Raw genomic sequence first — 18,727 nt, 5'->3', positions numbered from 1 at the left:
ACAAACTAGATATCCATTTGCATTGTTGTCTTGTGCTTGTACTCTTATCACTATTACGAGCTTTTATGGTTGACTTGAACTAAATTGATTTGTCTAAGCTTCCAAGTCTGGTTTGAACCAATGACAAGCTTCTTCACACCTCTTGCAAGGGTTATCTTGCCAATGTTGTACTTGTCACTTGTTAGCAATCTAAATTAGGTCAAGTACTTGGGATCACTTGCTCATGAACAAATTCATATACTAACCACTAGATCAAGTAATAATTCAAGCAATAGTGGTAAGTTATGAATTTAAACATTTCATTTGTTATGCATGATCCTATGAAGTATGAACTATATGCACTAACTGCATACTAGTAAGGGATGAAATGATCATAAACATTACAATGATACCTTTGCTATGTTGGAGTGGAGGATAGTCACATAGATTCCAATTCATTACTCCAATAGCAATGTGAAGTCCAATTATAAGCTTGGTGAAGACCAATAGATATCATTTTGAATTCCACTCTTCACCCATATGAAATGAATATCACTTATGATCAAGTGCACTTTCTTGTTGTGGTTGGCTTGCTTCATCTTTTGATCAATGCTTGCATGAGAGCATCAACGTGAGAATACCACTTGAAATATTATGATTGGCTCTCTTTTGGGTGTTGCTTGCTTTTCTTGATCAACCCTTTTGATTGCTTCAACTAAGCATCTCAAATGTTCCTTGGATCATCACTTCCATGTTAGCCTTCCAAGTACCACACTTGGTTTACCTACACATAGGCGACAAGCCCCTACACTAGGAAGAAGTGACCTCTCTCCAAGAATCATTCTTGATACTCACTTGAAATGACTTAATTGATTGATCCAAGTGATGGACTTAACTTAATGAGTAACCTTGATTCCTTCTTTAAGTCCTTTTCTTTCTACTTGTTTAAGTCATTTTCTTTCTACCAAATTATTTCCAATAGTCACTAGAATTTAAATTTCATTTTCAACTTGAGTTTGATCTTGATCTTCATCTTGAGTACCAAAAGTGTGTAAAGTATACTCCACAATCAAATGGCCTTGTACTCTTTTCTTGTCATGCTTCTAGATCATCTCAAACTAAACTTAGGTGCTTCAATTACTTATAAACATATTTCCAACTTGAGGACCTTTCAATCAAAGTGACTCTAGATCAATCCAATATTTGTTACTTTTTTGACATATTTTGTACCCTTCAAAGAAATAGGCATATTTCCCAAAGTACAAATCCAAATACCACAAAATTTGGTGGAGATGTGCATTACTAAGTTATATAGTAGCTGTAAAAATTTGAGATTCATTTGACTTCTAGATTGCTACCATATTTCAATTCTTCCATCACTGCTATATGCTAAAAACTGCTGCACTATAGCTGACAAGATCCACTCTAAAACTAAAGCATTTCTTATTCAATTCTCATGAAAATTTTACATAATCTTATACCATAAGTCTAGAGCATGTAAACTAATTTTTATGTCAATTCAATAAGTTTTGATTACTCAAACATGGCTAAGATCACAGCTCACTCAGATTTTCAATATAGAACAGATTTCAATCACTTGAGCTATACTTCATTAAATATGAATCAAACTTAAAACTAACTTGTTTGAATACTTTCACAAGACATAAATCTATTCAAACCACTTACTAAAAGTCATCTCATGAATTTATCTAACATAAGTCAATCCAAACTTGACTACTAATCAATTTATCCATTCAAACATCTCATAGCAAGCAACATTACATATTTATCCAATTCAATCAACTCATATGCACCCAAATAAAATGATCAACAAGAGATATACCTTAGTTAGCTCATGATCATCCTACTAGCAAGCTTCAACTCAATTATTTGCAAGTCATCAAATATATCCAATGAATTACCAACAACTTGAATTATAGCACTTGTATGTTGATAGCACTTTGGACTTCACTTAATTTTCACTTGGCATTGGGTTTGGATGTGCACTAGACTTCATATCTTGACTCAACATATGATGATCAATATAAAATCAATTGAATCAAGTCTCCAATACCGATGGTACCTACAATCAATCATCCACTTTTTGATGGTACCCAAATAAGTTTGGGTCCTCTCAAGTTAGGAGCAATATACTTAGGCAACGTCTTAGTATGAGTAGTAGGATGTTTTGCAATAGCAATCATAGAGGTACCATTATCATTCTTTCTAAGCACATTATTATCAACAATTGAAATAGGCTTAGAAATGTCACCTAGGGGACATGAATGTGCCATGTGTCCCCTTTCCCGACATGAGTAGCACTTTCTCTTTGCTTGAGCCTTGAAACAACCCCAATTTCCACGAAGGGAAATCCACAGAGTTGAAGTGTAATAAGACCGTAGTAGATCATATTACCCAAATCCCAGTCGAATATCACATCCATATAACGATAATATCAGAGTACAAATAGTGCGGAATTACATAAATTATTACATCGCCGCATTGGCAGAATCAAAAGTAGCATTCATTCAGAACAGCTTGAAGATAAGATCGCCAAACTCGAGCGTAGGCACGAACCCCTCAACCGTCAAACTCCTCGGAGCTATACTCCTCAGCAGAACCTGTATGCCAAAATTTATCAGTACGATTTGTACTGGCCACTCCCGACCCTATGAGCATTGCTTTGTGGAAATTGGATGCAAGTTGGATATATGCAAAAGGAACCTATAAGGCTAGGGTTTCCTATGTATTTTAGCATATCAAGTATATAACAGTATAGTCAAGTTTTAACACCATTCCCACACCTATTCCACCCATTCCCATTCTAGAGCCAGGTTTCGATCCTGGGATCGATATACCACCATCTCCACACCATCACCATACCATCGCTCAGTCGATAGGCCAACTCCCTCTCGACACTGTCTCAAGGCCCGTAGCCCCTAGCTACGACCGAACACTCACTTCCAGGGGGAAGAAAAGAAGGACTCATCTCTCTATCTAGTTTAAGCGAAACCTAGGAAAGGTCCATAGCCGACAAGTCGACACATGTATCGATCAATCAACCATACACTCTGCAGAGGTTTTACATAACCACAAGATCCGCCTTCCTTGTTGACCATCGTCAACTGGGCTGATTCCGACCGTTTGCTAGCCTAGGATAATGCCACTCTACCATTCAGCCCTGGTACACCCCAAGTCTAGTCTAGGGTGGCTAAAACTGTGAGTCATGAGCCAGGTCCACAAGGTCTCCATGAAGTCTTGGAAGGGTGTGGGGGAAATCCTCTGTGCCTCGTACCTCCTTACACTGTCCGCTATCAACCTAGCAGTAGTGGCAATATCCTACCAAGTAGTCCGGCCGTCCCGCACCATATAGGGCGAGTGGTTCGTAAGGCTTCCCGGTGAATCTGAGTACTAGTAAGTCCTTAGGGGTGACCAAGTCAGAATGTCTTCATCAGGGTTCCATTTATCATGCCACCACAGCACCTCCATCCTGGGCTCCTCCCATCACAGGTTCACACCTAGAACCACCTCATATACCATTTACCCACCATAGGTATCCATTCCAAGGGTGCCCAGGTAGCACCACACGGCATGACTTGCCCCAGGCTCGTCGTATACTCCAACTTGGTCGACACAACCCTCACCCTCCACACACCCAAGTCACACACGCAGCATTCTCCCCGTAGTCCAGAATACACCACGCATTAATGTAGTATAAGCGTAGTAGAAGTACAAGCAATTAAAATATAGCAGTAAGCGTGTGTCTAACCTAATAGCAGGGTATGCAGGGGTAAGGTTGCGTCAAGGTAAAGGCCATCAAGAAAGCATACTACCATGCAAGTCCTATCATAGTATGATTATAACAGTAAAGTAAAGCAATAGCAGTTCTACATTAGCCATGCGTAATAGGTGCTACGAGATTGGGTGGGATGTGGCACCTTTAGTGTAGTTGTCTCCGTACTCCTCACGGTACTCACGATCCTCATCGGTCTGGTGCTCTTCTGAGTCTGCAAACGATCGCATTATAGTCGCGTTAGCGACGTCTATAGAATAGCACAAAGGAGCAATGAAAATTCAAAAGAGCCAAATGCACTCAAGCTTGGGTTCATTGCATAGGGCTCGATTTTAGATGAATTTTGGCCCTAGTTTCGTATTTTTCTGAGGCCATATGAATTAGTTATGAATTTTTGAAGTTTAAATCTATTTCTGAAAATGGAAAAAGGCTGAATTAATCCTGGGCTGACACGTGTCATGCTGTGGTTGGTCCACGTGGCTTGCTGACGTCAGCATGATGTCAGCATCACGGTTCTGAGCTAACAGGTGGGGTCCCGCTGATGTCAGCATGACATCATCAACGTCGTCCACACCGACAGGTGGGGCCAAAGGCCATTGGGTCACTGACAGGTGGGTCCGGTCAAAGTCAACGTCAGTCAACGACAAGTCAACAGTCAACGATCAACAGTCACGGTCACTGACATGTGGGCCTGGTCTGCTGACGTCAGCATGACGTCACCTCGGTTGTGCTGGCTTCTGACATGTGGGTCCCACGTGACGTCATCATAACGTTAGCATCTGACGTGTGGGTCTAGGGTGTCTGTGTCACTAATAGGTGGGGCCAGGTCAATGGTCAGCGTTGACCAGTCAACAGTCAATACGGGCTAGGTCCAAACTGGGCCAGTTGGTCTTCGGGTTGGGTCGGTTTGGGCCGGGCCGGGTCAGACACGTGGCACGCTGTGACGCTGCCACGTCATGGCTATGGGCTCTTACTGGGCCTCGTGTTCAGGCTGTAGGCGTGGGCCCGGCTCACGGTGGACCCAAGTTCATGGTCCATGGACCGCAGACTGGTCTACGGTGGACCGAGTCCATTGTCTGTTCCTCTCGGCTCGGCTCATATGCACCGAGTTCATGTAGGGGTGTCAGCGAGAGGGGGAATGTTTCCCCTATCTTTCTCCCGCGGCGGCGCTCCTGCCGGTGACGAGCTTCGCTGATGAGCCTCCATGGCGAGGCTGGTGCCCAACTGGGAAGGGGAAACACTACCCTAGGTCACGACGATCATGGTCCTAGGGCCCTAGTGGTGGCCGGGGTCTTCCAAGGCGTTGGCCACAGCGGCTGGCGGCTCGGCGGTGCCCGCCGGTGGCAAGTTCGCACACGCCGGCCCTCCAGTAACTAGGCTGGGTAGACGATGGCTCCGGTGGGTTCGTGGGTGCACGACGAAGGCGTCCAGGGCTCAAGCGAGGCTTCGGACTCCCCGGTGGCCGTTAGGGGCTCCCCGGTGGCCACGGCGACCATGAAGATGACGGCGAGGCACACGGGTGCGCTACGAGGCTCCGGTGGGGTGGTCACGGTGTGTGCGTGGGTGCATGTGTTCCTAGTGGCTGAGGCAAGGCACTGGCCTACGTGCTCTAGGCGTGGAGCGCCATGGCCGACGGTGAGGTCCGGTGGCAGAGAGAGACCGGAAGAGGGGAAAAAGTTCACCGTGGGTGGCGTGGAAGACTAGATGGCGATGCTGTGTCAATGCGAGGCTGTGCAGCTCCGGTGTGGCCATGCAGTGCCGTGCCGAGCCACGTCGGTGACGAAGCATCGGCGTCGTCTTCGGCTCCGACGACCTCCCCCTCCGCGGTGGCTTCGGCGCTTTCTTCCTCTCCTTCCTTCCCCTTCTCCCTCCTCTCTCTTGGTTCCAGTGCGCAGCGTATGGCCACCAAATGGCGGTGGGTGATGGATGATCGCTAGGGCTCTGGGGCTGGGGCTCTTATAGTCAGTGCTCTGAGCTCCACGGTGGACGGCTGAGGATCGCGCCGAGCGCATCGAGCGGCTTCACGGGGCGTGGGTGGTTGGCATGGCGTTGGCGTGGGCGCTGCGCCAAGGGGGGGGGGCAAGGCCATGGCCCGGGCGTGACCCCCTGGCCCCACCCTACCATTGCTGTCGGGGCTCTGTCGCGCGGTGATCGTGCACGGCGTGGAGAAGAGGAATAGTAGGACTGACTTGCGGGGTCCAGCGGCAGCGGCTGCAAGCGGAGGCAGGGAGACGCGTGGGCGTGGGCGTCGTGCGGTTGACACGCGGGGTCCAGCGGTAGCGGCAGCGAGCGAAGGTGGGGAGCGCGCAGGTGTTGCTGGGCCGTGAGCTGGGCCGCGAGCGGGGCCACGCGCGCGCTGGGGCTGACTGGGCCAAGCTGCCTGGGCTTCCGAGGCCTTCTCCTCTTCTCTTTTCTTTTCTATTTTTCATTTCTTTTCCATTGTTTAAATTCAAATTTGGTTTAGAATTCGAATTTAAAACTGAGGTAACTTGTTCATTGGAGTTTAGGGAATTTTGTTTAATAATAAACTTTATAGAATTGTTAAGCATAACATAAAGCAATGAGAATCCAAATCACAATTTAAGTTAATCATGTATGCAACATCTATTTAATAGAAATTAATAATCATAATCAACATATGACATGCTATGCTTATGTATTGACTTAGGTTGGGTTACTTCTAATGCAACGCCTGGTTGGGTTACTTTACATGACACTCATCATCACATGGAAGTTTTGAGAAAAATTTTGTAGTTGGTATTTTTTTGGTGTGTGAATTTTTGGGTTGTTACAAGCCTTCTCTTCTTTGCTCATGTGGTGCTTCTCATTGCCTTGCCTCTCATAGATTGCTTGACCCTTCTTCTCAAGCTTGGTAGGACACTTAGAGGCAAAGTGTCCTATATTTTCACACTTGAAGCACTTGATGTGAGCATAATCTTTCTTATCATCTTTATTCTTGCTCATCATCTTGGCATCTTGAGTTTGCATTGGATGCCTTGCCTTTCCATCTCTTCTTGTTTTCTTCTTCTTCATCATCAAGTCACCACCATCTTCATGATTAATCTTGATTTGCTCTTGGGGTGTCTTCTCTTGCTCAACTTGTGGCTTTGGTTGAGGCTTTTTTAGTTGCTTCACCAATTGCTTGGTTGGGCACATTGAGGTAAGGTGACCCCAAGTGTGGCACTTGAAGCACTTAACATGCTTTAGCCTCTCTTCTTCTTTTATCTTCTTGAGCTTCTCAATGTTAGGGCAACTATTTACAAGGTGTCCCACTTTATGACACCGGTAGCATATGGTATGAGAGAGCTTTCTTTATTGTAGCTTCTTCATTTTCTTTCGCCCTTTGTCATCTTCTTCTTGAAGCCAAGGCCACACTTGTCACCATAGTTTCTTTGAGTCTTTAACATGTACTCAAAGGTGACTTTTGAGTTGTAGCACATCTCTAACTTATTGCTCAAATTCTTCACTTCATTTTTGAGCTCATTGTTCTCCTTCAAAAGGTTAGTCTCATAAGATATAGAAGTAGAACAAGCATCTATATGTGAAAAGCATGGCTTATCTAATAAGTCATCACAAGAGGTGGATACATGCTTCTTGCCTACATCACAAGGGTTAGCAATAATATGTGATTAATCAATTGACCCATGTGATGAGCTCTCACTAGTTTTAGTTTTTTCATTAGAAATCTCCTTAGTGAGAAAAGCATGGTCTTGTACCAATTTATCATGAACAACACTAAGTTCCTCATGAGCCAATTTTAGCTCCTCATGTGAACAAGTAGTAACATAAAGTAGATGCTTTTGTTGTTCACATGTGTTCTTTAGAAAAGAGTTTTTATTTTTCAATTTCTCGGTTTTAGCCATCTCTTTTTTCTAAAGCTTTGATCATGCAACCATATCTATCTAGAAGCTCCTCATATGAATCAAGATCAATCACATTTGCATTAAATACCTTAGTGTCACCTTGTGACATGAAGTAATGTGATGTAGTTGGAGAGCTTGAAGAAACATCACTCTCATACCCCGAGCATGATCCATCATTATCACCATTAAGTGTGCATGGAGTAGCATCATCATCAATCTTGTCAAGTGATCTTGTGATATGATCATTATCATCATCACTTGACCATGAGGTGGAGCAATCTTCCACAATTATCAAATTGTGGTTATGCTCAACACACTCATGTGCCTCCATCTTGGACTCATCATCATCATCGGAGACCATCCCATATTTCTCATTGAGATAACTCCAAATCTCATGGGCGATCTTCATGTCAATGATCTCTCCAAATATGTAATCATGCAAAGATCTATACATGATGTTAGTAGCTTGGATGTCAAGATCTAGGCATTTCTCTTGTGCTTGACTTAGATTATCTTCATCCAACACATGAGAAAAGCCTGCATCTACCATCCACCATATTTGAGGGCAAATAAACTTAAAATTGCATATCATCCAATTTTTCCATCGTGTAAAGTGTGTGCCATCAAAAATGTGTGGACAATCAACATCTAGCCCATAAGCCGCCATCCTCTCAGGTCGGTGAAGACCACAAATGAGAGACCTAGCTCCAATACCAATTGAAAGGGTCGAGATGGCGGACTAGAGGGGGGGTGAATAGTCCTTTCCAAAATTAATCGCGTCGGCTAACCAAAATAAGTGCGGAATTAAAACTATCGGTCTAGCCAAGACTACACCTCTCTATTTATGTTCTCTAGCACCTTCCAAAGATACTAATTAATCAACAAAGGTGCCGGGCTAGCTAGAGCTCACCTAACCAATTCTAGGAGCAAGGTCACATAAACCTATGCCACTAGTACTTCAAGCAATGAGGGAGCTCCTACATAAGCTAGTAAGCAAAAGCACAAAGCCAACTAAGCTCACTAGCAATGCTCAATAACAAGGTAACCAATGCCAAATGAGAGAGCGCAATTACTTAGCTACACAAACTAAGTAATATGACTAACAAGGTTACACAAATCAAATTAGCCATGCAAGGGAGCTACTTCTATGCTACACAAGCAAGAAGGTAACTAGTAAGCTACACAAGCTAACTAATTACAAGAGAAACTACACAAGCACAATGTATATGAAAGTAATTACAAGCTTGTGTAATGAGGATGCAAACCAACGGGAAGAACAAGGTTGACACGGTGATTTTTCTCCCGAGGTTCACGTGTTTGCCAACACGCTATGTCCTCGTTGTGTCGACCGCTCACTTGGTGGTTCGGCGGCTAATTGGCATCACCTACCAAGCCCGCACATCGGGCACCGCAAGAACCTACCCCAAAAGTGAGGGTAGCTCAATGACATGCTCAACTAGAGTTGCTCTTCGCGGCTCCCACGGGGTGAGCACAATGCCCCTCACAAAGCTCTTCTCCGAAGCACCGCATAAGCTTCTTGCGGGCTTCGACGGAGACCACCACCAAGCCGTCTAGGAGGTGGCAACCTCTAAGAGTAATAAGCACCACCGGCTTGTAACTCGATCATGTAGTGCCACTCGATGCAACCTCACGATGCAAACGCACTAGAATCGCTCTCTCACACAATCGGATGATCACTATCGAGCATATGTGAGATGGAGGGCTTCCAAGCACTACTACACAAGCCACCAAGGCTCTAGTGTGCTCAGCTGCCGGCCCAAGGCCGACCATGGCTTCTATTTATAACCTCACGAACAAATAGAGTCGTTACCCCTTCACTGGGTAAAAGTCGGGCCGACCGGACGCTCCGGTTAGGTTGACCGGACGCTGGACCTCAGCGTCCGGTCGCTCGATGACAACCACTGTCACCTGCTTCAAATACAGAACGCCCGATCTCAACGGTCATATGACGACCAGACGCTGCAGCTTCAACTGACCGGACGTTGAGCCTCCAGTGTCCGGTCGTTTCTAGTAAGGTTTTAGAATCGACATTTCACGACCGGACGCGTCCGGTCGATCGTGATCGGACGTAGCACCAGCATCTGGTCACTCTCCAGCTTCTGCTCTGCCTACGTCATCATACGTCAGCCTTGACCGGACGCACATAGCCAGCGTCCGGTCACTTCCAGAGCCAGCGTCCAGTCGATTGACCGATGCTGCATGCTGCCTGCCACCACTGACTGGACGCTGCAATCCAGCGTCCGATCACTGCGTGACCAGAGTCCGATCCACATTGTGGGACACTATCTTTTCTATATAGGGCACCGGTGGCACCGTCAGATTATCTGCACTCTACGGGCGGACACTCCGCCGGTGGAGTTCCTTACCCTTGCCTCCGTTCCTTCGCCGAGTTGATCCACATCAACTCCAACTTCTTCTCCTTTACAAACGTGCCAACACCACCAAGTGTACACCACCATGTGTATGTGTGTTAGCATTTTCACAATTATTTTCCAAAGGATTAGCCCTCAACTTACCACGCCACTCAATCCTAGCGACGATGCAAAGTTAGATCACTCGAGTGGCACTAGATGACCGATATGCAAACAAGTTTGCCCTTCTTAATAGTACGGCCATCTATCCTAAATCTGGTCATAAACTTCTCTACACACCTATGACCGGTGAAATGAAATGCCCTAGGTTATACCTTTGCCTTGCGCATTCTATTTCATCTCCTCCAATGTCAATGCAACACATGCACCAACATGATCAACAATGATATGATCCACTTCATATCATCACGTGATCATATTAGTTCATCGATCTTGACTTCACTTGCTTTTCACCGTTGCCTTCGTCCATCGGCGCCAAGTCTTGCTCAAGCTTCACCGCCACGCGGTCCATCGCTCCAAAGCCTCCGGCTTGCCCTTCACGCTTGCAACCGGTCCATCAAGCCAAGTCTTGTCTTAATCTTCTCTACCTTGATCACATGACTCAATGTCATGTCTCATATGCAATAAGCTCCTCCATCATCATATGTGTGAGCTTTGCAACATCTTCAAGCCATTTTCACCTTCATGGCATACGTTACTCACACACATGTACCTATGGACTAATCACCTGTGTATCTCACATAAACATAATTAGTCCACCTAGGTTGTCACTCAATTACCAAAACCACACAAGGACCTTTCACCTCTGTAGGGTGAGCAGGGGGTTGCTCCATGACTCCGGTAGGTCTTCCCGAAAGGGCGCAATGGCGTCAAAAGGGGATCAGCACAAGCATAGGTGCCGTGGCGGCCTTGAGCGACACCGCAACGAGAAGAGAGGGATGGGGACATACCGGCTCAAAGAACTCTGGGCGACGCGGGAAGGCGGCCGTTGCTCCTCTCCGATAGATGAGGACTTAGATCGAAGGCCCTTAGATGTGGGGGGGGCGAGGAGTGAGAAATGAGGCGCCCTCATTCGTCGGGGCTAGGATATGAGACCGGTTGGAGAACAATTTTTGTAGTTTGGATCCTCAAAATGAGATAAGAGCTTAGATATGACCTTGTTAGAGTTGCTCTTAGAAAAGTCTAATTTATAATATAATTGGAAAGACACATAAGACTTCACGGTTAAAAGAAATCCAATAGACTTTTTCCATTCACCAAATACACATGCTTTTTTTATTTCTAGCCTTGTTTATTTTCTTCTCCTAAACTTTAGTTTCTATCACATCGGATGTTTAATACATACATGGAGTATTAAATATAGACTAAAAAATAACTAATTGTACAGATTGCGACTAATTTGCGATACGGTTTTTTAAGCCTAATTAGTCCATGATCTGACAATGTGGTACTACAGTAAAGCATACGCTAACGACGGGTTGATTAGACTTAATAAATTCATCTCGCGGATTACTGAGAACTTTTGTAATTTATTTTATTATTACTATCCAAATATTTCTATGTGATATCTCCACATGACACCCAATGTAACACATTTAAACTTTCGGCCTATTCGGTTGGCTGGTTCGTTTATGTGAGAGAAAAATACTGCTGACTGGTTCATTAAAACAGTATCCATGTGAGAGGCTAGCCAGTCCAGCTAGCCAGCCAGCCCCAGCAGAACATGGCATTTAGCCTCTGGATTTAAACGAGGCCCAGTAGTGCACAAGCTTGCATAGCACACTTTTTTCGCGCCCTGCCCGAACACCCCCAAACAGGCCCATTGGCCTGATTTTATTCAGCTTCTTTTTTACCAGAACGGTATTTTTCTTCGTAATATTTCAGCAACGGCACACCGGCATCGACATCACTGAGCAGACACGTCGCCGTCTCTGCCCTAAAGTACGGACGCTGTCGGTCACACTCGCCTCTTATTGTCTCACGAGGCCCGTCCCTCTCCCTCCCCTGAGAGCCACACCGCTCGCGCCACACCGCTCGCGCTGGAGCATGGGTTCGAGCCCGATGTGGTGGTCAGGACCGCCGCCGTCGCCGTGGGGCCGCGGTGCGGGGAAATGGTGGGCGCTGGGAGGGCCATTGGTGGTGAAGGCCGTCGGGTTCCTGCTGCTCGCCGGCCTCTTGTTCCGGGTGCTCTGCTCCTTTCCGTCCTCTCCGGCGCCGGCGCTGCAGATCACAAAAGGTGCGGGATTCGATTTCTCTGCTGTTCTAAGGGTTGTTAGTTGTTACCCTGGTGCGGGATCTTAGGGTTTAACACCTTCTGTGTTTTTTTTGGGTTCTGAGATTTGGGGACTATGTTCTTGTATTTCTGAATTTCTTTTTGCTGGCATTGTATTCCTGAATTAGCAATGGTGGCGATTTCCTTTTGAATTCAATGCTGGAACGCAGCAATATCCTTATCTTACTGAAGAAAAGAAATTTGGGTCTTTATGGGGCGATCAAATTGTTAAATTAAGAGTTTGTTGTAGCTTGATCCGATTTCATGGATGATATATATTGTTTTGTGACGCGATTTATTAGGGAACTGAAAAGATTGGAGCTGTCCGTCTGAGTCTGCTGTGTGTGCCCCTGCTGTATGTCTGAAAATTTTCCCTTTGCTAAATAGGAATGAGAAAATAATGAAACAATAAAATTTAGTGGGGACCAGTGACGAAACCAGGAAAAAATTTAGGGGGGGGGGGGGGGGGGGGGCTGAACAAAAGAATAGAGGTTTTTTTATCTTCTCTTAACCTTAGCCCCTCCTACCTAATACATGTATGCATAAAATTTTAAGAGATGGCTTAGAGAAACTCCACGTGCTCAGGATGGGTAGGGGGGGGGCTGAAGCCCCCCTAGCCCCACCGCTGGATCCGTCCATGGTGGGGACTTTTTTGAAGAGCACGATTTCAGGTGCTTCATGTGGCAAGAGCGCCCAAGCTGTTGCTAGGAAGGGAATCGAGTAGCTTGGCATTTTGACCTCATCCTCGAAGAACGATTAATTATTTATACTCTACCACGTGGACAAAGCTCCACTTGGCCACGAGTATTCATGAAGACAGGTGAAAAATAATACTTCGAACCCTTCGAGAACTAGGAGCTATATTGTTTTGTCCTGCCTTGGCATTTCTTAATTCGAGTTGATTCCCCAATAGTGACAAGTAGGGCTGTAAACGGTACGGCTGTTTCCTGACCGTACGATCGACCGAGGAGTGTGGGATGTTGATTCATATATCTAGACATTTTCTTGGATATTGAATACGGATTTGGATTTTTTTCCCGGATATCGGATATGAATATAAGAAGGGCGGTATCAATCAGATATCATATATCCGGTCAGATAATTCGGATAGCTAAGTCGGATATTGGATTCAGATAGTTTTATTGGATATCCATTAGGAGTGGACTGCAAGCCCAAGATAAATTTTAGCTTAAAAAAGGTAAATGAAGTAGATTTGGTATCTTTTTCTATAGATGTCTGAAGTATGAACTAAGTTCAAATTCAATAGCACTGAAATATTTTAATAAACTCAAAGTAAGTATGAACTAAGTTTAAATTCAACTTCATTATGACAAAATACAAATGTCCAGTTAATGCAACTTCGCAATTTTTTTAAATTTGGGAAGAGCCATTTGACTAAAATTTAAACATGTGTTCTTAATATGAGAGAATTTATAATTTTTTGGTGTCTGACTAAAGTGTCTTGAAGAATTGAAAACATGCAATACATATTGTTGTTGCCTTTACTGAATATCCGATGAATTTTTTCATGACCGAAGGTGTCGGTATCCGACTTGTCTTGTTTTCAATACAAATTTATTCGTATTTGTAACTGAGACAAATCCACATTTGTATAGTATCCGACATTATTTGTACCCTACTCCAACTTCAAAGAAAAACATGAAAACAAATATGGTGTAACCGTGTAAGCAATATCCGTCCATATCCTATCCGATAACAAATTTACACCCCTAGTGACAAGTGATTAATGCTTACTGATCATATAACTAGATTTTAGCTATGTTTAGTAATTGGATCGGAGAAGAAACAAAACAAATGTGTTTTGATCTTTGCCATGATTTCAGTGAAAATCTAATAGTGCTGATGATTTTTTTTTCTGATCTGGCCATAGTCATATAAATTGCAAAATAACATGAAATTCACTTAAACATATTAAATTGCTAATTAAAGGTATCTCCAGATTCTTGTGTTTCATTTGAAATAAAAAGAGATGAATATATGCAGGAGTGCTTTCATTAACAGGGAAAAAAGGAAGCAAGATAATATGATTAGTAAAAAATGCAATAGCTGATTGCTCAAGGCTGGTTGATAAACAAAGACAAGCAGATTGCGTGTCTAGTTGTCTACTGCTCCAAGTCGTCTAGTTGTCAACAGCAGATTGTGTCTTTTTTTGTAGCGGGATCGGGGGAAAGAATGGGAAAGACAATTTCACTATATTTCTTACCGGTCATAACATGCAAATTGTCAAGCTGCTGTTATTTGCGCAAGGCTGGTTGATAAACAAAGAGAGGCAGATTGCGTGTCTAGTTGTCTACCGCTCCAAGCAGTCCTTGTGTGTGATATCCTCCCTCGTTTGGTACATGAACTTGCAAATTGTCAAGCTGCTGTTGTTGAAAAATTGCCTGTATTTCTTTCCTTCCATAGATTCATCTAACATAAACAATCGCTCTTTTGAAAGCTGTCCTTTCCTTTCTTGCTTAATTGCATGTTTTGTTTCTCTAATCGGTCCATCAAATGTAATTCCTCAAGTTGATTTTTATTGATCCCTGTTGGCCAGGGCCATCCAACTTCTACCAGATTCCAAGCTTGTCTCAGAAAAAGGCAACATTTTTACAGCTGTACCGCTCTTGCATTAATGGTAGCAGGTTTTCACAAATCTGGTCATGAGGTTGGCTTCATATGGTTAAGTTGTCTTCCATGGTGACGTTAGAATTCTATCATGCCTTAATAAGCATGTCAAAAAATATTTGTTCCTTTTTTGTTTTCCAGACTTGAGTGATACAAGGTTTATTTGCCAAATACTGTTCTTCAGGAGTCCACTTCCTTGAGGTGGTCTGCTACTCTGAAATCCGAATTAATAGCACTTATCAACACATCATTGTTTTCCAATACTTTGCAAGCGATTTAGTCCTTTCAGTTTTCCAATACCCTGACATATCTCTTGGTGCCTTGCTTTGTTACTAAAATTCTGCTTTTCTAACATCATAAACATGGCATACCTACAACCTTTAGAGCCATAGAACTGCATCCTCTTGATTTGTCACTAGGCACAGCGGATAGTCAAACTCTGGGTTTCCTGTGACATGTCTGATCATACCATAACTAGTTCAGGACTTGGCTAAAACATATTAAGTAAAATACTCACCACACAAAGCGTTTGGTTGACGCATTGGGATCTGATTTAATAGATAGTGAATCCTGTCCATATGCTCTGCAGGCTTTCCATAAGAACCCTCACCTGCTTGTTAAGATTGTGTTTTTGCTTATTTACATTTCTGCTTTTATTTTTTTAGAAAGATACCCAACAAGTGCCTCATATCTGCAAACACCCTTGCCATACAATGCTTTGAAGGCTACAATGACCACTCGTTGCTAGCAATGAGTTCTAGTAAGATAAATGATAATTGAGGACATCAACCAAGTTAATCACAGTTACTGTACAAGCATGGGACCATGAATGCTACGTGGCCTATTAAACTTTCATAAGTTAGGCCAGCTGTTCGTCCTACTGTGCTGTGACTCAGTAATATTTAAGGCTGTGCACGGCCTTGGATGTAGAGGCTGGAATGATCTTACTACATTATTATCCATAAAAGAACATGGGACCAACGAATTAGGTGAGTGTCTCGTCTTGATGAAATATGTTCCGGACATCAAAGCTGTACCTTGATCCTTCTGTCTATTTGCTATTACCATCTTTTGCTGGTGAAAATTAGATTAAGCTTTGTAAACAGCCAACATTATAGACCATAGATTTTTGCATCCTACAGTCACAACTCACAAATGCTGTTTGTAGATGGACATGGTTTTGGAATATAATTTGACAAGACTTTATTTGTGTCCTAATAAAATTATCATGATTTGAAAAATACTCTAGATAGACAAGTCAATTTCTGGGTCTAATTTTTTATTTCCATACAGTACAATTGTATAAAAGATCTAAATATTGATAAAGTTGGTGTTGGTCTAAATTTTAGTAGCTCAATTGAATGCTTTCTAATACGGCACTTATTTGTTATTGGATGTAGTAAATTACAATCCCTGTACATTACAAGTACAGGGTTACCAAGCTTTAGAATCTTGAAAGCAGAAACGGTATGAGTAAACTTGAATGTTTTATTATTTTTTGTTCTTGTTTCTAGTATTTCTAATGTGAGGTGTTACTTTTATAGGAAAATGCAATCTTTTCAATGGGGAATGGATACCAAATCCCTCTGGCCCAGCCTATACAAATGCAAGCTGTCGATTTATTGATGATCACCAGAACTGCATGATGAATGGTAGACCTGATAAGGAATATCTTCGTTGGAAGTGGAGGCCTTATGGATGTGATCTTCCACCATTTGATGCAGTCAGATTTCTAGATTATATGAGAAACAAAGCTTGGGGACTAATTGGTGACTCCATTCTTCGTAATCAAGTTCAGTCATTGCTTTGCCTTCTGTCTAAGGTAAATGCTACCAACTTTATTTTCTTGTTCTTAGGTGATGCAGTGCCCTACTTCCCGTTGACCAACATGTTCCTTTATACATAGTCCCGATGTCTATATTTGAATATGATGGGCTCTTTAACAAAATTGTACTGGAAATTCACTGTTTCTTTCCTTCCAAACCTGCATTTTGGAATAATAGATATGATGTTTTAGCTTGATAACAAGTGCTTTGATAAAAACTTTATGCAGCTACAAAAGTAAAGGTCCTGTTACCATACTTTTAACAAGAATAGCGGAAACTCTTGTTCAGTGTTCACTAAACTTCATGTGTACCACTAGTCATATGCTTCCTTCTGATGCTGCCAAAACTAGAACTGTTTGCCTCCTGCTGTTGGCTTTTGCTATTTTAATCATTTTCCTGGTAGAAATAACACTGGGATGGAAATTCCCTGATGCTCTAATCTTATTGTCTCTTCCATAACGGGAACTTGTAGTGCTATAATATCCTGAGAATATCTGCTTGCTGTTTGTTTAGGCTGAAGAACCTGTTGAGGTTTACCATGATAAGGAATTCAAAAACAGGAGATGGCACTTCCAATCCTACAACTTCACAGTGTCCATCGTCTGGGCTCCTTTCCTCATCAAATCTGATGTTTTTGAGAATGAGGATGGTGTATCCACCTCTGAGATACAGCTCCACCTTGATATACTTGATGCTAGCTGGACAAGTCAGTATGAAAGCTTTGACTATATTATTATTTCTGGCGGACAATGGTTTCTGAAGACAGCGGTCTACTGGGAGAATGGTGCAGTGGTTGGTTGTCATAATTCTCAGAACAAGAACCTTGCTGAACTTGGTTTTGAGCACCTGTATCGGAAAACTCTACAAAATGTTTTCAACTTCATCATCTCAGCAAAACACAAGCCAGTAGTTTTGTTCAGGACCTGGTCACCTGATCACTTTGAGAATGGAGAGTGGTTCAATGGTGGGTCTTGTTACAGGGAATTGCCCTACAAGAAGGGAGAGTACAGAGAGGGATACCTCGAGCGTGTCATGAGGCAAATTGAGCTTGAATCCTTCAACAAGGCTGCAGCCGCGCTTAGGGGTTCAATGGATGTGGATAGGCTGGGACTCATGGATACCTATAGCCTCTCGTTCTTGAGACCGGACGGTCACGTTGGGCCTTACAGAACACCCTATCCCTTCGCAAAGGGCAGCAGGAAATCCACGCCCGTTCAAAATGATTGCTTGCACTGGTGTGTGCCAGGCCCCATTGATGCGTGGAATGATCTTGTTATGAAGATGGCCCTGGATCAATGAAAACCTTATTATGGATTTATATGGTGTGCTCTTATGGAGTAAGTAGCAGCCAAGTGGGCACAAAAAAGTGTATCCGTTTTGGTTTAGCTGTAAAATAGAAGTACTAGCAAATAGAGAAACCTCAAGGTTGACTTTATTGCAAAGATATGTGTATGTTGTTTTCAAACTTTAAAGTTTGAACTGGGCAGTCACTGCCGGTTATTCCTGGTTTAACAGGTTGGCCCTCAATGCTGACTGCAGTTCGGCAAGAAGTAGCCTGTAATCTGCCGTTCAGCAAGGCATGACTGTTCCAGCTGACGAACACTTCTCTTTTAGAAATACTCCCTGTGTCCCATATTAACTGTCGTTTTCGGTTTTCGTGCTACAAGTTTGACTCGATTTGTAGAAAATACGTACAACATTTATATCTCCAAATAAATTTATTAAAAAACTAGATTCAAAGATCTTTCTAATGATACTAATTATGTACCATAAATATTAATATTTTGTAATATATATTTTATCAAAGTTGTTTTTTGAGAAGCGAAAGCGACATATATTTTGGGATGGAGTATATACTAATATAAAAATTGATGGAATGAAAGTGTATGAAGCTGTTTATAAACGAAGGGCTTGAGGTAAAACTTGGTAATCTCATCACTAAGTTAAGCGGCATGATTAAGGCACAAACGAAG

At 43.2% G+C, this 18,727-nt stretch overlaps 1 protein-coding gene across 2 annotated transcripts; it reads left to right on the top strand.

Annotated features, from left to right (window-relative positions):
* The first annotated feature begins 12,016 nt into the window (after window positions 1-12,016).
* Window positions 12,017-18,427, top strand: LOC136517198 (protein trichome birefringence-like 25). 2 transcript variants are annotated; one of them, XM_066510727.1, is made up of 5 exons: window positions 12,167-12,264; window positions 14,858-14,968; window positions 15,594-15,917; window positions 16,473-16,750; window positions 17,268-18,427. In XM_066510727.1, the coding sequence occupies exons 3-5, from the start codon at window positions 15,758-15,760 to the stop codon at window positions 18,051-18,053; spliced, it is 1,224 nt and encodes a 407-aa protein (XP_066366824.1). In that variant the 5' UTR covers window positions 12,167-12,264; window positions 14,858-14,968; window positions 15,594-15,757; the 3' UTR covers window positions 18,054-18,427. The 2 variants fall into 2 exon arrangements, with proteins under 2 accessions (XP_066366823.1, XP_066366824.1); XM_066510726.1 differs by lacking the exons at window positions 14,858-14,968; window positions 15,594-15,917 and having other exon boundaries at window positions 12,017-12,264; window positions 17,268-18,423.
* Window positions 18,428-18,727: the final 300 nt, after the last annotated feature.

This window comes from Miscanthus floridulus, chromosome 17, assembly GCF_019320115.1.
Source record: "Miscanthus floridulus cultivar M001 chromosome 17, ASM1932011v1, whole genome shotgun sequence".
Lineage (NCBI taxonomy): Eukaryota > Viridiplantae > Streptophyta > Magnoliopsida > Poales > Poaceae > Miscanthus > Miscanthus floridulus.
The sequence above is the reverse complement of the archived record's forward strand: the minus strand, read 5'-3'. Positions and strand labels throughout refer to the sequence as shown.